Here is an 18,000-nt window from a genome sequence, read left to right on the forward strand (position 1 = left end):
TATTTTACTGACAACTGCTTCTCAAATCTCAGAGTTCAATGTAGGATTCGCAAACCGCTTGTTCTTGAAAGATGCTGTTCAAAATGCTTAGTTTTGAGTTTTATATTGTGTAGGTCTCCTGCTAACTGGTTTACTCACATTATCTTACTGAAATACTTACGCTAATCAGTTGTGGGCCACTATTACCTAAAACTGTGTCTATTAATGCAGATTGTGAGTTGTTCTCACTACTTTGAGAAAAGATTAAGCATGGAGCAAGATTTGTTTTAGTAACGTTTATGTTAGTCATTCACGCTGGAGCTCGGTTAATACATGCACTGTTATTGATACAGTTTCCACGTGTTCACCGCAATATATTAGAAAAATACCCGGTAAATAAATTAGTACAAGTAAAATAATCGGTTTATTGATGGACATGTACTTGTTAATGTTGATGGTGAGGAATTACAGTTGCAACATCTCATAATGTACATCAAACGGAGTAGCGTATCACTGAGAAACATCCTGCTCGAATCGCGATGGAGGTTCGGGTTGAAGAACTAGTTCTTGTGCTCGGATTGATATGGTAAAATCAACATCATTGTTCATTACTGTGTTTAGTTTACGGTTTAGGAAGCCTCAGGACAAGCAGAACTGGCGTTGTTATGGCAATGGGCGATTTTGTTTTCGATGCGCGCTGTACGCGGTAGACCAATCGCCAACAGACTGAGCTGTCTGGCCAATCAGAGCAGAGTAGCTCGTGGAAAGGAGGGATTTAGAGAGACTGATTCATCTGATGAGTTGTTTGAGAATCATTGAAAATGTGATGATGTGCAAATGTATATTATGAAACAGTTTTTTTACCTTTGATGCATGTCAACCTGTTGTAGGAGACTCCAAAACAACATTAGGAAACTTTAAAATAGCATAATAGGGGCACTTTAAAACCACTTCAGCTCTGTATTACTAATACCTATTCATTTGAGCCTTTGCAAAAGAAGACCATGATGCAAAGAATCAAATGCTTTGGATAAATCAATATAAAGTGCAACGCATGATTTTATTTTTATTTTTTATCATCCATAAGATGAAACAACTCACCTTTGTCTCAATAAATGCAGATGTCTGATGACATGCATGTGCATTACTCATTGTGTGACCTCACTTACAGTACTGCATCCACCCGCTGAAACGCACAGCGCTCTGGTATGAGTGATTGCGTTACTGTTTTAGGTGTTGTTCCGATTGCAACATTTTTCATGTTAACTTCACTTGAATTTGGTCTGACGTCTCAAGGAGGGGCTGAAGAACGTCATATATAAAGCACAATAAAGGTAGAATCTGAATCTAACAGCAAACAACAACACCGCAGTATATCATGCACGGTAAGCTTCAGTTATTTTACTATTCATGGTTGTGTTTTTAAAGAATATACTGCTTTAATATTTTCTATGCATGTCATTTAATTTTAGCAGATTATTGCTGCTATCATTTTTAGATATTTTTTTTATAATAGTTGTTTATAAATGATTAATTGCTATTAATTTGAAATTTCTATTATCTACATAAACATTTTATGGGCAGTAATTAGTGATTTTAAATTATTTCTATTTTTATATCAAAATTTTTCAGCGTCCTCACAAATAATTTGACATTTGCTCATTTTTCTACAGAGTTGAAGCTTCGAAATGTCCACCTGCAGCAGGTCCAGAACCAGATCCGGCACAAGACTGATGGTCTGAGCTCCAGCACTCTGGTGCTGCGCAGAGGACAGCCCTTCACCATCCTCATCAACTATGATGGACGGCCATTCGATCCACTGAAGGATAAACTGTTCTTCCGGATTGTTCTTGGTATGTTTGTGTGTTTGTGTTAAATAAACGTGCAGCCTCATCTCACTCTCTCTCCATTATGATTATCAGTAAATAATCATATTTTCCAAATTCAGTTATCCAAATCGCTTAGAATCAGCATAAATCTGTGCATTGTGAAAGGAATTCAATTCATTCATTTATAAATTTTTAATATCTATATCTAAATATCTAATATATTTATCTATATCTAATATCTAAATCTTTAATATATACATATAAACCTGGATGAACGCGTCCTCTGTTTGTAAGATGTACTCTCTCTCTCTCTCTCTCTCTCTCTCTCTCTCTCTCTCTCTCTCTCTCTCTCTCTCCTCTCTCTTCTCTCTCTCTCTCTCTCTCTCTCCTCTCTCTTCTCTCTCTCTCTCTCTCTCTCTCTCTCTCTCTCTCTCTCTATATATATATAGTACATCTTACGAACACTTTTATATATATATATATACAGGTGCTGGTCATAAAATTAGAATATCATCAAAAAGTTGATTTATTTCAGTAATTCCGTTAAAAAAGTGAAACTTGTATAACATGAGATATTTCAAGCCTTTATTTGTTATAATTTTGATGATTATGGCTTACAGCTTATGAAAACCACAAAATCAAAATCTCAGAAAATTAGAATATTACATGAAATCACACAGTAATTACACAGTGATACCATGGTCATTGAACCAGGTTTTGGTTCTTTTGGCAGTGTGGGCCGGTGCAAATCCTGCTGGAAAATGAAGTCTATATAATATACAAGTTTCACTTTTTTAAAGGAATTACTGAAATAAATCAACTTTTTGATGATATTCTAATTATATGACCAGCACCTGTATATATATATATATATATATATATATATATATATATATATATATATATAATATATTTTATGAGGTAATTTATTCATCCCATAATAAAGCATTGCAATTGATGAAATGTTTTTTTTTTAAATATATATTGTATATAAATATAAATATATATGTATAATTTTGGTTTATTCCAATACATGCAAATAAAAAAAGTATTGGTAGAACTTTATTTTACAGTCCTGTTCCCCATGTACATACTATGTACTTATTATAGTAAAACTGCAAAATGGGTAATAGGCTACTAATGTCACATTATATGTTTTGTCATCACCTGCCTACGTCACTCATTTGTTTTCACGGACACTAATCACGTTCAGCTGTGCACTCATCAGTCACCATCATTAACACCTGTATATATGTTCAGTTCTGTTTCAGTTCAGTGTCCGGTATTGTTTGTTAAGTGTGTGTTGCTATCCGTTTGCCTTTCTGTTGTATCTGTTGAATAAACCTTTTGAATTGAATCGTATATACATCTTCCTCATCTGTCTGCCAGCAACCACCCGTGACAGCAAACACTGAACCTACATATAAACCTAACCTGAACACATGTAGTTACCTTATATATCCATGTACTTTCACCGCAGGGCCGCTGTCTGTGGAGGTGCCGGTCTCTGTGTCTGGACAACCTTCTCCGTCTCAGTGGAGTGCCATTCTGGAGGGGAGCGTACCAGGCCGTACGCTGACCGTATCACTGTCCAGTCCTGCGTCTTCCTCAGTAGGAGTCTATACACTCCACCTGAGGGTCGAGACCCACGGGAGCATTAAATCCCATGTGCTCGGAGAGTTCACGCTCCTCTGCAACCCCTGGTGCCAAGGTGAGCAGGAGGAAGAACTGTAAATGAACAGTAATATGTACCTGTATGAGTTTCTGTGTTCTGTTAAACACAAAAGAAGATATTTTGCTGAACAGTTTCTGGTCCCCATTGACTTCTATAGAATTATTATTATTTTTTGTCATACTATGGAGGTCAATGGGGACCAGAAACTGTTTGGTTACTAACTTTCTTCAAATTATCTTCTTTTGTGTTCAACATAACTAAAAAACATACACATTCAAGTCACTATGATATTCTGGTCTCTAGATAGGCTAACATAAGTCTTAAGGCTTAGAAATGTATCTCCTCAACAACACACATAATTTGAGAAATCATTCATGTTTGTAAGATTTACATTGGACTTATTGTATATTTGAATATAAATTAATAATTTCTGCTTTAAAATCTGATTGGTTGAGCCTTGGTCAAAGTTAGTATACACACTGTCAGCTAATAAACTATATTACATGGTGGAAATATTATTTTTAAGAATATTACTTGATATACACTACAGTCTATAAGTTTGGTGTCTGTAAGATTTTATGTTTTTGTCTCTTATGTTAACTCTTATACATTATGCATTTATTTTATCAAAAGTACCGTAAAAACAGTAAAATATTATTACAATCTAAAATAGCTGTTTTTTATGTAAATGTAATTTATTCCTGTGATCAAAGCTGAATTTTCAGCTTCATTACTCCAGTCTTTAGTGTCACATGATCCTTCAGAAATCATTGAAATATGATGATTATCTGCTCAAGAAACTGTCAGTGACTGTAATGAAAAAGGCAAAAAGATCCAATTGCGAGTGAACAATAATGTTTATTGACAAAGCAGAAACAGATAGAGAAGCTGGTCAGAGTTGTCGTGGGCAGAGATGGAGATGAACTCTGTAACGCAGGGACGCAATGGGCAGATAGAAGTCCCGGCAGAAACAGCAGATCCTCCAGGAAGCACAGGAGACGAGAACACAGAAAGTCTCAGGAAAAAGCACTGAAGGCACGGAAAGCTTCCCAGGAGAGCCTCAACGATCTGACAAAAGACAGGACGAAACCACAGACAATAAATAGGACGCCGACATGAACCCATGAGTCAGTGAACCCATGAACCATGACAGTACCAGTCGTTTAGCAGACCTGATGTATTCGAGGTTCTTATGATCGGTACAGACGATAAAGGGTTCCCCCACTCGCTCTAACCAGTGGCTCCTCTCCTCCAATGCTAACTTGACTGCCAACAACTCTCGGTTACCAATATCGTAATTACGTTCGACAGTCGATAAGCGATGAGAAAAAGATCGTCCGCAAAAGATCGCTGTGAAAGTACTGCGCCTACCCCCACCTCTGACGCGTCGACCTCCACCACAAACTGACGTGAGGGAGAAGGGGCTACAGGAATGGGGGCTGAAATGAAGTGGCTCTTGAGGTTGGTAAATGCCGCTTCTGCAGCATTAGACCACCTGAACGCCGTTCCGGTGGAGGTCAAGGCGGTCAGAGGAGCGGCTAGTTGGCTGAAATTACGCATAAAACGTCAGTAAAAATTGGCGAATCCCAGGAACCTCTGCAGGGCCTTACGGAAATCTGGAATTGGCCAGTCTACCACAGCCTTAACCTTGTCAGGATCCATGCGTACTCCCTCGGACGAGACAATGTACCCCAAAAACGGGACTGACTGTGCATGAAGTGCGCACTTCTCCGCCTTGACAAAAAGCCCATTCTCGAGCAACCTCTGGAGCATTCGCCTGATGTGTTGAAAGTGTTCTTGGAGAGAAGAAGAAAATATTAATGTCATCCAGGTAGACATATATGAACTGGTCGACCATATCTCTCAACACATCATTGACGAGTGCTTGGAAAACGGCGGGGGATTTGGACAGGCCAAAAGGCATAACCAAATATTCAAAGTGTCCCCTGGGGGTATTAAACGCCGTTTTCCACTCATCCCCCCTTCTTATGCAGACCAAATGATAAACATTGCGTAAGTCCAGTTTCGTGAAAAGAGACGCTCCCTGCAACCGCTCGAAGGCTGAAGACATCAACGGCAAGGGATAAGTATTCTTTACTGTGATGTTGTTCAGCCCTCGGTAATCAATGCATGGTCGCAGAGAGCCATCCTTCTTCCCTACGAAAAAGAACTCTGCGCCCGCGGGAGACGAAGAAGGACGAATGATCCCGGCTGACAGAGAATCAGAAATATATTTCTCCATGACCTCTCTTTCTGGGACAGAAAGCAAATATAATTTGCCCTTAGGCGGAGACGTACCTGGCAGTAAATCTATGGCACAGTCATAGGGACGGTGTGGAGGGAGAGAAGCAGCCCGGGACTTACTGAACACTTCCATCAGGTCGAGATACTCCTGTGGCACGTTTGACAGGTTCACTGGTTCCTCCTGCTACACAGAACGAGAGACAGAGGAACAAGCAGACACAAGACACGAAGCATAACAATGATCACTCCATGCCCAGACAGAATTCTGATCCCATCCTATCTTGGGCTCTGGAATTCTATGGAATAGTTGGAGACGGTTATGTTGTCCTGGCGAAGGTCGGCGAGTTTGCGGGCCGCCTTGCGACCCACTACCGTGCGGTCAAACACTTGTCTCATCTCCTCCCTGAGTGCATGGAACGAGGAACAGCAGGGATGTTGGTTCTCCCACACCACAGTTCCCCACAGAGCCGCGCATCCAGAAAGCAGTGTCATCACCAACGCCACTTTAGACTGCTCAGAAGCGAAGGTCACAGGCTGGAAAGAAAAGAAAATGGAACACTTGGTCAAAAAGGTTCTGCAGAGGTTCGGCTCGCCGGAATACCTCTCTGGTGTCGGAATGCGTGGCTCCTGCTGGTTGAGGTTGGGTGGATCGTGGGGAACAGGTGGCTGGGGTAGCGCAGTGGGCAATCTCAATTGTTGTAGTTGAGAGGTGAGCTCGGACACCTGCGTTACCAGAGCCTATATAGCCCGACCAGAAGCGACTATCTGTTCATCCTGCCGGTCCATTCGAACACCGTTGTTATCGAGAAATTCCTGTAGATCAGGAGAACTCGCTGAATCCATCCTTGGTCAGATCGTTCTGTCAGTGACTGTAATGAAAAGGCAAAAAGATCCAATTGCGAGTGAACAATAATGTTTATTGACAAAGCAGAAACAGATAGAGAAGCTGGTCAGAGTCGTCGTGGGCAGAGATGGAGATTAACTCGTTAACGCAGGGACACAATGGGCAGATAGAAGTCCCGGCAGAAAACAGCAGATCCTCCAGGAAGCACAAGAGACGAGAACACACGAACCAGGAATGAAGTCTCAGGAAAAAGCACTGAAGGCACGGAAAGCTTCCCAGGAGAGCCTCAACGATCTGACAAAGAGCGAGGACTAGTCAGTGAACCCATGAACCGTGACAGAACCATTTCTGATCATTATCAATGTTGAAAACAGTTGAGCTGCTTCAGAGTTTTGTGGAAACTTGCATTTTCAGAATTCTTTGATGAATAGAAAGTTCAATGTAACAGCATTTATTTGAAATAGAAATCTTTTGCAACATTATTAATGTTTAATGTCACTTCTTATCAATTGAATGTGTCCTCGCTGAATAAAAGTATTCATTTATTGAACAGTAGTGTAATAATATGTTGAATAGTGAAGTCTTTCATTGCCAATTTATAGAACTTCACCTTAATACGTACAAAACCCGTAGCTGTGGTAAAATCACTGTAATGCACGGCTTATTGCTTTCATTTATTATCATTATACCAAGCTCACCCTCTTCTGTTATTCTGCAGCTGATTCTGTGTTCCTGCAGTCGGAGGATCTGAGGAATGAATACATCAGGAATGACATTGGCCTCCTGTTTAAAGGCAGCCCCGGGAACGTCGTCTCCAGACCCTGGTCTTTCGATCAGGTGAGACGTTTGATTGTTGAATCTGAAGGCACAACACTGAAAAACTGCTTCTCATTAACACCTGACACACATGTATTTTCAGTATGAAAAAGGAATACTGGACATCTGTATGAAGTTGCTGCAGTTGAGTCCTCAATCTCAAGCAGATACGAGGAAAGATCTTCTGAACCGCAACAATCCGGTGTACATCGGGCGTGTGATCTCAGCTATGGTGAGGAGGATCTCCTCTCATTCTCTGCTCTCCACTCACTCTCTCCATGTGCTCATGTAGTCTCTCTGTCTTTCTCATCAGGTGAACTGTCAGGATGATAAAGGGGTGTTAATGGGGAACTGGTCAGGAAAGTACAGCGATGGTGTAAACCCCTCCACGTGGTCCAGCAGCGCAGATATTCTCTGGAAGTGGTCAGAAACACAATTCAGCCCTGTGAGATACGGACAGTGCTGGGTGTTCGCTGCTGTCATGTGTACAGGTGCGACCAGTATGAGTTCTTACACTACCGTTAGAACGTTTGGGGTCAGATTATTATAATAAAATAAAAAAATATATATGCATTAAATTGATCAAAAGTGGCAGTATATTTATACTGTTTCAAATAAATGCTGTTCTATTCATATTCTATTCTATTCTATTAATATTCTATTCTATTCTATGTGAAGCAGCACGACTGTTTTCAACATTGATAATGATCAGAAATGTTTCTTGAGCAGCAAATCAGCATATAAGAATGATTTCTGAAGGATCATGTGACACTGAAGACTGGAGTAATGATGCTGAAAATTCAACTTTGATCACAGGAATAAATTACATTTTAACATATATTCACATATAAAACAGCTATTTTAAATTGCAATAATATATCACTGTTTTTACTGTATTTTTGATCAAATAAATGCTGCCTTGATGAACATTAGAGGCTTCTTACCGACCCCAAACTTTCGAATGGTGTATCTGTATGTCCTTTAAAGTTTTAATTTACCCAAAAATCTTGCAAACCGGTATGCTGTTATTTTCTGTGAAACACAAAAGGAGATGCTAGTAAGAAAGTTCAAGCTGCTCTTTTTCATACAGTGAAAATGGACGGTGGTTTATACAGCCAAGCTCCAAAAGAGCCAATGGCTTTGTGTTTCTCAGATTGTGTTGAGTAAAATAATCTGTGTTTGGGGTGTGTAATTATGTTTTTGGGTGAAGTATTCCTTTAATGGGTCATTGGTAATTGAATTAGTGCTGTTGATGATCGATATATAAAATGCATTTGTTTGTGTCACAGTAATGAGAGCCCTCGGCATTCCAACTCGAGTGGTCACCAACTTTAACTCCGCTCACGACACAAACGCGAACATGGTGATTGAGGAATATTTCTCGGAGAAGGGGGAAAAGCTGTCCATCGGCCAGGATAGCATCTGGTGAGTTACGCCTTGAAGCTAAAAAGTCTTCTTATTATACTGTAGTTATGTTGCTAAAACATTCACTACTTTTCAAAAGTTTGAGGTCGGAAAGATTTTTAAATGTTTTTGAAAGAAGTTTCTTCTGCTCACCAATGCTGCATTTATCTGATCAAAAATACAGTAAAAACAGTGAAATATTATTACAATTTAAAATTGCTGTTTTCTATTTGATTATGTTTTAAACTGTAATTTATTCCTGTGATCAAAGCTGAATTTTAAGCATCATTACTCCAGTCTTCAGTGTCACATGATCCTTCAGAAATCACTCTCATTTAATGATTTGCTGCTTCATATTTTTGTGAAAACCGTGATATTTTTTTTTATCGGCTGGAATAGAAATCTTTGAAACATGTCTTTACTGTCACTTTTGATCAATTTAATGCATCCTTGCTGATTAAAAGTATTAAGTTCCTCCTCCAAAAAAATCTAAACTATGTACTTATTTTTTTATGTGTGAAGTCTTTTATTGTGTTTCTTTAGGCTCTGCTCCTTATTAGGATGCAGTACCTTTACAAATAAACCTGAATTGATTGCAGTTGAAATGAATTGTTCAGTGTTTTTAATCTGACAAAATGTGAGTTAAAAGTGTTTGGGCTTTTTCAGGAACTTCCATGTGTGGGTGGAGAGTTGGATGAAGAGGCCTGATCTGGATGGAGATTATGACGGCTGGCAGGTTCTTGACCCCACGCCGCAAGAGACAAGCGCCGGTCAGTCAATGCTAATGCATTTAGAAAACTCAAATGCTGTTTATCCCTGCATGCGGATAAGACCAATCGCTACCAATTGATATGGTGCTGTTGATCCTAAAACATAAACTGAATCTGTCTCAGGAATGTACCGCTGTGGTCCTGCTGCTGTGAAAGCCGTTCATGAGCAGAAGGTGAACGCGCCATACGATGTGCCGTTCGTTTACGCAGAAGTCAATGCAGATGTGCGTAGAATAATCATCAGAGATGGGAAGATATTAGCAACCAGCGTTGACAAAGACTCAGTCGGAGCCCTGATCTGCACCAAACGTCCCGGTCCAGCCATGCTCATGCAGGACATCACGTCAGAATACAAAACTGAGATGGGTAAGAGGAACACTGAGAAAGAATAAGAAAAATACTGTTCAATAGATTTTTATATATATATATATAAAAAAACGGATTTCTTTCTCATTTAGAAGGAATGCCATTTCCTATATGCAGAAGTGGTAAGTCATTTTATCTTTCTATTTTTTAAGATGAAGTGTGTAATAAATCTACTATCAGCATCAGCAAAATATAACAAATAATGGTTGATGTTAAACAAGAATTTGAGGAAATATTTTTAAATAAACTCAACATCAACTAAAATCTAGTTTAATAATAGTTGTAGTGTTTTTTATGCTTTTTGACAAGAGAGATAAAAAAAAAGAAAATTACAATAAATAAATATTTTTTAACATATTACCAGATATCATGATGAGATCAAAAGTATTTCTTACTCTCTGAATACAATTGTGTATGCTCACACCATATATGTATATATATATATATATGTGTATATATATATATATATATATATATATATATATATATATATATATATATATATATATATATATATACGCATATTTTAATGTTTTATCTACGTATACAATTCTGATGATATTTTTATTTAGATATTTATTATTTATTATATTAAAATATTGTTTTGTAATATTCCTTTCCAGCTCGAGGTGGTGGAGGTACTGCTGAAAAATTCGGTAGGTTTTAGCATTTGGCTTTTCTTCCCACATTAATACTTGCTCTTTGATTGTTTAATATAACAAGTGATTTTTCATGTCTTTTCATGCAGTTCCTCAGGGCATTAATAGATATCAAGATGAGAAAAGTATTTCTTACTCTCTGAAAACAACTGTATATGCTCTCACCAAGATAAACAGAAATAATAATAAAAAAAGAAATAAACGCAAAAATATAAATTAAAATATATAAATAAAAATATGTACAAATGTAATCACAGTTATAATAATAATAATAAAAATGAAGAAAGATGTTGAGTCTATAGGAAAATTATCAGCCCTTTATTTAAATTGGAATACAAATTTGTTAAAGATTTTGTTAGCATATATTGCGTTGTTGTGCTTGGAGTTCATAGTTTTATTTGGGATAGTAACGCAATGAAACATGCCAAATTCTGCAGCAATAAGTTTTGGCCAGGATGTCAAAGAAAACAATTATAAACACATGCACAAAACAAGAGAGAACCGACAAAATATTAATAACTGGTTATGTTGTAGTCGATGCATGCTTTTTCCAGTCTCAGCCTTTTGTGTTCTATGCATTTTTCTGAATAGAAATCTAAAACCTAAAACTGTAGCTGTAATTCACAAATAATTTGGTAACACTTTATATTACGACCCGCAAACAACTGCGTAAGTAAACCGAAATTACGGTGTACGTTTCTGTAATTATAGTGTACTTCCGTGTAGGTATAAGGGAACAATAATTAAGTTTTGGGTAATAAAGGGGTACAACCAGATATACAAGCAAATAATTTATAATGTAATTATTTTTAAACTAACAGGTACCTATTCTGTTAATATATTCCAGGCAAAAATTGTACGTCTGTTGTATATAAAAGTTTTTATCACATTTCTGGCAAAATATGTTCTTGTGCAATGTAGTTACAGGGTAATTTTGACATCTGTGGGTTGTAAATTAAACTTATTAAAATTAAACTATATATATATATATATGGCTGTATGTAAGCACAGTATGATACAAATTTAATCTGAAACAATTTTATAAACAGCTGATTTCGAAAAACATTGGCAATGCTATTTATTGGCTTTTCTTACTAAACTACTTAACGTTAAGCCAAAAAAAATGAGTTTCTGCTATGATTTTAATTTAGAACATGCCATGTAGTACTTAGTACTTACATTATCACATTGCATTGCAATGACACTTAAATGTCAGGGCAAATATACTGTGTAATTAAAAGTTTTTTTTTGTTTTGTTTTTTTAATAAGAGTACCTTTCTCTGTAATTACTGTGCAAATAGTGTTGTTTCGTATTGTTACATAGTAAGTAGTGTTTGTTACCCGTTTCAACTGTGTAGTTACAGGGTAAGTGTAACTCCTGTGGGCTGTAAATTAAAGTGGCACTTGTTACCCCCTTGTTCTGTGTAGTTACAGGGTAAGTGCAGTAAATATACAATAAAGGATCCCATTTAATTTCTGACTTTTATTTTACAAAAAAATTTCAAAACACTTTTTCATCTTAAAGCATTGTCTTTTCTACAGTAGGCTATACTCAAACAACAAACTTTAATTTACAACCCACAGATGTCAAAATTACCCTGTAACTACATTGCACAAGAACATATTTAGCCAGAAATGTGATAAAAAACTTTTATATACAACAGACGTACAATTTTTGCCTGGAATATATTAACAGAATAGGTACCTGTACCTGTTATTTTTAAAATAATTACATTATAAATAATTTGCTTGTATATCTGGTTGTACCCCTTTATTACCCAAAACTTAATTATTTTTCCCTTATACCTACACGGAAGTACACTATAATTACAGAAACGTACACCGTAATTTCGGTTTACTTACGCAGTTGTTTGCGGGTCGTAATATAAAGTGTTACCAATAATTTTGTCAGATAAATACCATAACCAAGTTTTGTTCTTCCCTCATATTTAAAATGTATGAAATATTTTCCTCATATTTTGATGTTTTAATCAAGCTTGTAGGGTCGTTTTCGAAGTATGCAATTTTATCCCGATATATATATTATTTTTTTTATATTGAATTTTTTTTGTAATTCATCTTCATTTTGAAAATACTCTCTTCCAGCTCGAAGTGGTGAAGGTGCTAATGGAAGAGGCGGTACGTTTTAGCATTTGTTTTTTCTTCCCACATTAATAATGCTCTTTGATTGTTTGAGTGATATAACAGTGATTTTTCATGTCTTTGCATGCAGTTCTTCAGGGCATTGGAGTTTCTCTCCAGCTTGTGAAAGCACCTGTAGTCGGAGAAAACCTTTATTTCAACGTCATAATCACTAACAACATGGCAATTCCGAAACTGCTGAGAAAATACGTGAACGCTCAGAACAAAGAGTACAACCGTAATCCCACTGGAACCTTCTGGGAGGCTCATGATGATCTGACGATCGGCCCGAATGAAAGTAAGAATTCTGCAACCGATATTAAAATGCTTAAAATGAGTTCAAATGTACTTAGGACTAATTGTTTTCCACATTTACTCTGCTGTAGGGGTGGGCGATTTGGCAGAAATATAAAACCACGATTAAAGTAATCGCAATATTTTACAAAATTACATTTAAAATGGAAAAACCCAACCTTTCTTTTTTTTAAGTTATTAACTGGACAGCACTCATGGCATCATGTGACTAAAATGTAACATACTACTGTGTGACATGTTTTTCATGGAATGCACACTACATACTGTTAACTACATTTTTTTTTTTTAAAAGAGGATCTATGATGGTTTTTTACATGTTCATCTTTCTTTAGTGTGTAATGTTGCAAAGCACAAAGTCCCTCCAGCGTGAGTTCTTCTCTATATCAGTGTCAGTGTTTCTGAACTCCCTGAAACGACTCCATTGTAGTCTTGAGTTTCTTCCGGGAACTGATCCAGCCGACCAATCAGAGCACAGTGTGCTTTTCAGAAGGAGGGGCTTCATAGAGACAGGAACTAAACAGAGCGTTACTGACAGACTAGGAAGAGTTAAGTCAAGTCATGTGACCTTTATTTATATAGCGCTTTACATGATAAAGATTGCAAAAAAACTGAAACTACTTAATGATGTGAACAGAGTTAATTTCGGCTGTAAAGTGGCCTTAAAAAGAAAATAGTGTCATTGTTCAGCAGAAGTCGGTTAAGTGTTGATTCAGTTCCATTGTAAAGATCATCAATTATTAATTTAGTTCATTTAATCTATAAAGCAGTTCTGCAGAAAACAGCTGCTACAATGTCAAATATGTGAAAAATATTTATTTTTAACATTCAGGCATGAAAACCTATTCTAGTAGAGCCTTTGTAAAAGGGCATAATATGGCCTTTAAAAAACAAGCTTTCGCTGCTATTTTGAACCAATAATCGGAACAAAAGGCAGTTGAAGGATGACGTGTATAATTCAAATATTTATCTGACTCCAATATAATAAATCTGACTCCATTAAAGTTGTTGTTATTCTTTAACCTCTTATTCTTTAAAGGTAAAAGTCTTTCTTAGAACTAAATGTTTAGATAACAAAAGTTATAATCACTTTAGCTTTCAACATAATCAGTGATAAAAGGAAAGATTCTCAAAGCATTTAAAGCAGGCAAAGTTATTTATTAAGTTACATGTTTAAATATACAGACAGTAGAATGGAACAACATACTGTATAGAGAGCTTAGTTGTTACAAATAATGCACTGTTGTGCTAGGCTGGAAATCCAGACCTAAATCTGAAAGATTGGTCTGGCATCGACTAATGAAAATCGGCCAGCTCGAGGGGCGGCACCAAGCATGCATTTGAAAATCTCACTGCACGCAACTGGATAACACTACGACCAATCACAAAAAGTTATCGATTAGCTACCAGCGGAGCTAACTGGTAGATTAGACTCTTACCGTATCCAGCAAAAACGCCCTTCTTGCAAAGGGACGATTCGAGCGCTGTCTTCTGTTCCTCTTTTAGATAAAAAGCCAAGTCTAACTCGTTCATTGTAGCGGCCAAAGCCGTTTCAAACAACTGGTGTTCATCCATAGCCATCTTGCAATGTTTACTAATGACTTCGACGTCACAGCGCTGTCGTCACCTCGCCTCTGGCCCGCCTATATCAGATAACCAGATGTGATTGGTGCAGCTCGGATACAAGGGCATATTTAATGAGCATCATTACTCGACACCAGAGTAACTCGCTGAGCAAATTCAACTTGTGCTCTCGCGAGAACTCTGGATTACCAGGGTAACTTTAAACATCAGATTGAACAAAAACATCACTATAAGCACACTAACAATATTGAAATGGAGATATGAAATATATATTCAAATTTCGGCAAATCTAAATCTGAAAGATTGGTCTGGCATCGACTAATGAAAATCGGCCAGCTCGAGGGGCGGCACCAAGCATGCATTTGAAAATCTCACTGCACGCAACTGGATAACACTACGACCAATCACAAAAAGTTATCGATTAGCTACCAGCGGAGGATTCGAGCGCCATCTTCTGTTCCTCTTTTAGATAAAAAGACAAGTCTAACTCGTTCATTGTAGCGGCCAAAGCCGTTTCAAACAACTGGTGTTCATCCATAGCCATCTTGCAATGTTTGTAATGAGTTTTGCCCATATTTGCTCAGCCCTACACAATCAACTCCATGATTCATATCTGTTGTACTCCACCAGCTGTGACTGTAGAACACGAGATCTCCTTCAACAAGTACATGCTGAATGAGGCTATGGAGGATTGCCTGGTTAACCTGGCTGTGGTTATAGAGGATGTGAAGTCTCAGGAGAGAGTGCTGGCTTCAGAAGAGGTTAACATCAGCAGCCCTGCCCTCAATATACAGGTATTGGTGGCCCATCATAGACATTCCTTTATTTCAATATGAAGGAATTATTGGTATCGGCGAAAATGTTCATATCAGTGATTCCATATATATATATTATTATATTATATTATAGCTTATATATATATATATATATATATGTTCATATCAGTGATTCCATATATATATATATATATATATATATATATATATATATATATATATATATATATATATATATATATATATTATTATATTATTATATTATATTATAGCTTATATATATATATATATATATATATATATATATATATATATATATATATATATATATATATATATATATATATATTATGAATCACCGATATGAACATTTTGGCCGATACCGATAATTCTTTTAAGTTTCTAAGCCGATAACCGGTATATTGGCCAATAAATAAAACATTTTATATAATTTTTGAGAGCCTGATTACAAAAACAAAAAACAAGTCTCACCATTAAAAGCAACGTCCCAAGCACACAATTATAATTTTCTCATTATAATTTTATGTAGCCGATATGCCAGACTTGCGCTGCACATGTTGCACTTTACTTATTTTCCTTATTTGTAATGATTCTGTATTTTCCTTATTCTAGTCAATTCTAAACCATCATGTTGAACAGTGCGCATCTGAAGTGTCTCAGCTGTAGGAAATAATACATTATTTATCGGCTTTAATATATCGGCCATCTTTTCTTATCGGGACGAAAATAATAACCGAAATAAAATAATAAATAATAAAATAATAACCCTAAAAATTGACATATATCAGCCGATACCAGTATGGTGTATATCATGCATATATATAATTAGAGCTCCTTTCATGGGCAAAAAAGAGCCTCATTAAACAATGGGTTGCAAATGCAGTTTCATGTTGACTTTAAGAAACAACACAATATTTGGTTTGTGACTAAATTAAAGTGTTTTCAGATTTTTTTTGTAAACACGTGCATCACTCCAAGATCATAGGATATTATAAAAATAGATTTTTGGCATAATTGAATTCACAAGTAATAAAAGAAATAAAGCAATTTAATAAGAACCCTGTGTTTTCTTCCAGATTCAGAACGAGTCCTCGGTCATCATTAACACACAGCAAGTTGCCACGGTAACCTTTACCAACCCGTTCAACGTTGCAGTGAGCGGTGACCTCATCGTAATGGGTTCAGGACTCTTGGAGGAGAAGGTTCACATGAGGTACGTGAAGTGTTTCATTTCAGTTTTCAGAGCGATCGATCACCAAATAAATGCACAAAAATAACCAAGTAATTCAGTTAAATGACTGTTTTAATTTACAAACCCCTGTCTTCCATTGTTCAGACAAACAGATAGCTCCGTCCCAAACACACACCATTGGTTGATACAGTGTGTTGGGCTGATGCTCAAACATGTAAAACATGTAATTGTAAAAATTTACCTTGGTGACCATAATACCATAGTGACTTTACTTAGATAAATAATACAATAGTAATTATTTAAAAATAATTTTAATTTTATTTTGATTTAACAGTCACTGTGTATAGTAACTTTGGTATTTTAGCACACACAAGATTCCTATGGTAAATGTAGTTCACATACCTGACTCTGAAGGGCGTCCAACAGTCTAGATACAGTAATATCTGTAAAGTGGGTGGGGTTGTTCCTGACATTTGTGACATCTTTATCTTGTTTATCTGTGACATCAGTTTCACTGCAGCTGTGTCTATTAAAAGTGTCAGTACACACTTGTCGGCCTGCATTTCAGAAACACTAAAATCACTGGTTATTTCAGTTTCTCTGTGTGTATTGTGCAATCATATGCATAACACAGAAACTTTAGTGTACATTAATCTGTGTGTTAAACCTGCAGATTTGCCCGATTATATAATATAAACTCTCAGACTTAAAGTAGTGGACCAACAGAATTAAAGTTAATCTATCTTAAATGTAAATTAAAGCCAGGATCAAAATTATGCTTTAAATGCTAGTTTAAGTTTGCTGCAACAGAATTATTATATAAGCCTTGATTTAATCTAGATTTAAGATGAATCGTTATTGGTTTTTTTTTGTGTAAATCACTAACCCTAAACATGAGCAGTAGTAATAGTGATTTCCCTGTCTTGAAATGTCCTGTTCTTTATATCTCAGGCTTACGATCCAGCCTCGAGAAACCATGAGGAGGACCATCCATTTCATTCCCAGGATGACGGGAGCCAAGATGCTTCACGCTAGTTTAGTGTTGACCGCTCAGTCCACCATCCTCCGTGGATTCAAGACCGTCACTGTTCAAGCAGCTTAGAGGGAAACACCTTTACAATGATTGTGAACACTCAACATGAAATACTTAGCTAGTGGCTTGAAGCACCTTTACAATGATTGTGAACACTGGGAGATGATTGCCCAGGTGAAAAGGAAATATAATTAAATTGTGCTTTTTTTGGACATACTTATTCTGGGGTTCTTCATTTGGGAGCCACACTCAGGACCTTCGCGGTCAAAAGTGAAATTGATTTTCCCCAGTAAAATCAATGTAAAAGTTTTGTTCAATAATATTTTTTCTTTTTTGTATTTTGAGAGAATTTTA

The 18,000-nt window shown here is 36.7% G+C and overlaps 1 protein-coding gene across 2 annotated transcripts; it reads left to right on the forward strand.

Moving 5' to 3' along the window:
- The first annotated feature begins 1,138 nt into the window (after positions 1–1,138).
- Positions 1,139–17,796, forward strand: LOC307165372 (protein-glutamine gamma-glutamyltransferase 5-like). 2 transcript variants are annotated; one of them, XM_079882952.1, is made up of 16 exons: positions 1,139–1,364; positions 1,653–1,832; positions 3,289–3,519; positions 7,290–7,408; positions 7,491–7,619; positions 7,701–7,878; positions 8,677–8,812; positions 9,458–9,561; positions 9,685–9,927; positions 10,020–10,049; positions 10,551–10,583; positions 12,693–12,725; positions 12,820–13,026; positions 15,255–15,418; positions 16,498–16,634; positions 17,565–17,796. In XM_079882952.1, the coding sequence occupies exons 1-16, from the start codon at positions 1,358–1,360 to the stop codon at positions 17,713–17,715; spliced, it is 2,082 nt and encodes a 693-aa protein (XP_079739078.1). In that variant the 5' UTR covers positions 1,139–1,357; the 3' UTR covers positions 17,716–17,796. The 2 variants fall into 2 exon arrangements, with proteins under 2 accessions (XP_079739078.1, XP_079739079.1); XM_079882953.1 differs by lacking the exons at positions 10,020–10,049; positions 10,551–10,583; positions 12,693–12,725 and having other exon boundaries at positions 17,565–17,775.
- The last annotated feature ends 204 nt before the right edge of the window (positions 17,797–18,000 follow it).

Source organism: Squalius cephalus (genome assembly GCF_949319135.1).
Source record: "Squalius cephalus genome assembly, chromosome: 10".
Classification (NCBI taxonomy): Eukaryota; Metazoa; Chordata; class Actinopteri; order Cypriniformes; family Leuciscidae; genus Squalius; species Squalius cephalus.

What these genes read in the sequence shown, in the direction of transcription:
- LOC307165372 (XM_079882952.1), top strand. An exon ending in GTTCTTCCGGATTGTTCTTG is followed by an intron (nt 1,833 to 3,288) that starts GTATGTTTGTGT and finishes CTTTCACCGCAG; the next exon opens with GGCCGCTGTCTGTGGAGGTG. An exon ending in AGGTGCTAATGGAAGAGGCG is followed by an intron (nt 12,726 to 12,819) that starts GTACGTTTTAGC and finishes CTTTGCATGCAG; the next exon opens with TTCTTCAGGGCATTGGAGTT.